Genomic DNA, 966 nt, shown 5'->3' with positions numbered 1-966 from the left:
TATATATATATATATATATAAACATACATTTCCTTTCTTATATAATTATTTCAATATTTCAGAAATCAGTATGTGCCCGTCATCTATAGCAGCATGGTTTTACGCACGTAATTATAATGTTTGTCTTTGTTGCCAGAAATTTTCTCAAAAAACCAAATATTCGTTAACGATACCTACTTATGAGGACACATGTAATAACACTGATATCGATTTCTTCGAATGGCTGGGAGTCTTCAGCATTGATGGTGATCTGTATGCTCATTTGCATTTTAAAATGGTTTTTCATAATGATTGGTAATGCCGCAGGAATATGACAATTACCGCTGTAACATTTTTAGATCTACTAAGGGAGAAGATAATTATGCAAGTACATATCAGTGCTCTTCTCCTTCGATACATGTTAGACAGGTACAGTATTTACAGTGGACTGGATTCTTCACACGACAAAAGATCCAAGAAGTATATAATGCTCTAAAACAATATGTATTATCACGAGATACTTTACCATGGATTAGTTTAGACGTACAAGGATTTGCAGATAGTGCTATTAGCTTTGATTTGAAAGAACATACGTTCTTAACTGATGGAGACAATAGTTACACTATTGTATTTCAACCGGAAGGTAAAGTCGTTATACGAAGAAATTTAAGTTCAAATAATAAGATAAAAGTACATCGTTGACTTTTTCTTGTTAATAAATACCTGTTTTATATTATATTTGTCAACAAAATTATTGCAACATTTATACCAAAATTTTACATAATTTCAAATAATCATAACATGAAAAATGGTCATATATGAATAATGATTGTAATTTTTTTTTTCATTCTTAAAGGGTAAAGTTTATACTTTAAGAAGCTTTTGATAAATTTTAAATTCACACACACACACACACACACACACACACACACACACACACACACACACACACACACACACACACATTCTTACTTTCGCTCACTATTT

General features: G+C 30.6%; 1 protein-coding gene across 3 annotated transcripts in view; it reads left to right on the top strand.

Annotated features, from left to right (window-relative positions):
- LOC108750856 (ribonuclease P protein subunit p40-like) overlaps positions 1-717 on the top strand; it is a 54,748-nt gene extending 54,031 nt beyond the window's left edge. For all 3 annotated transcript variants that reach the window (XM_018490671.1, XM_018490672.1, XM_018490670.1), the window contains exons 6-7: positions 63-252; positions 339-717. In XM_018490671.1, coding sequence (XP_018346173.1) covers positions 63-252; positions 339-681 — 533 coding nt within the window. In that variant the 3' untranslated portion in view covers positions 682-717. The remainder of the gene's footprint in view (positions 1-62; positions 253-338) is intronic.
- Positions 718-966: the final 249 nt, after the last annotated feature.

The sequence above is a fragment of the Trachymyrmex septentrionalis genome, unplaced genomic scaffold, assembly GCF_001594115.1.
Source record: "Trachymyrmex septentrionalis isolate Tsep2-gDNA-1 unplaced genomic scaffold, Tsep1.0 scaffold372, whole genome shotgun sequence".
NCBI classification, from domain to species: Eukaryota; Metazoa; Arthropoda; class Insecta; order Hymenoptera; family Formicidae; genus Trachymyrmex; species Trachymyrmex septentrionalis.
This window is presented reverse-complemented; position numbering and strand designations above follow the sequence as displayed.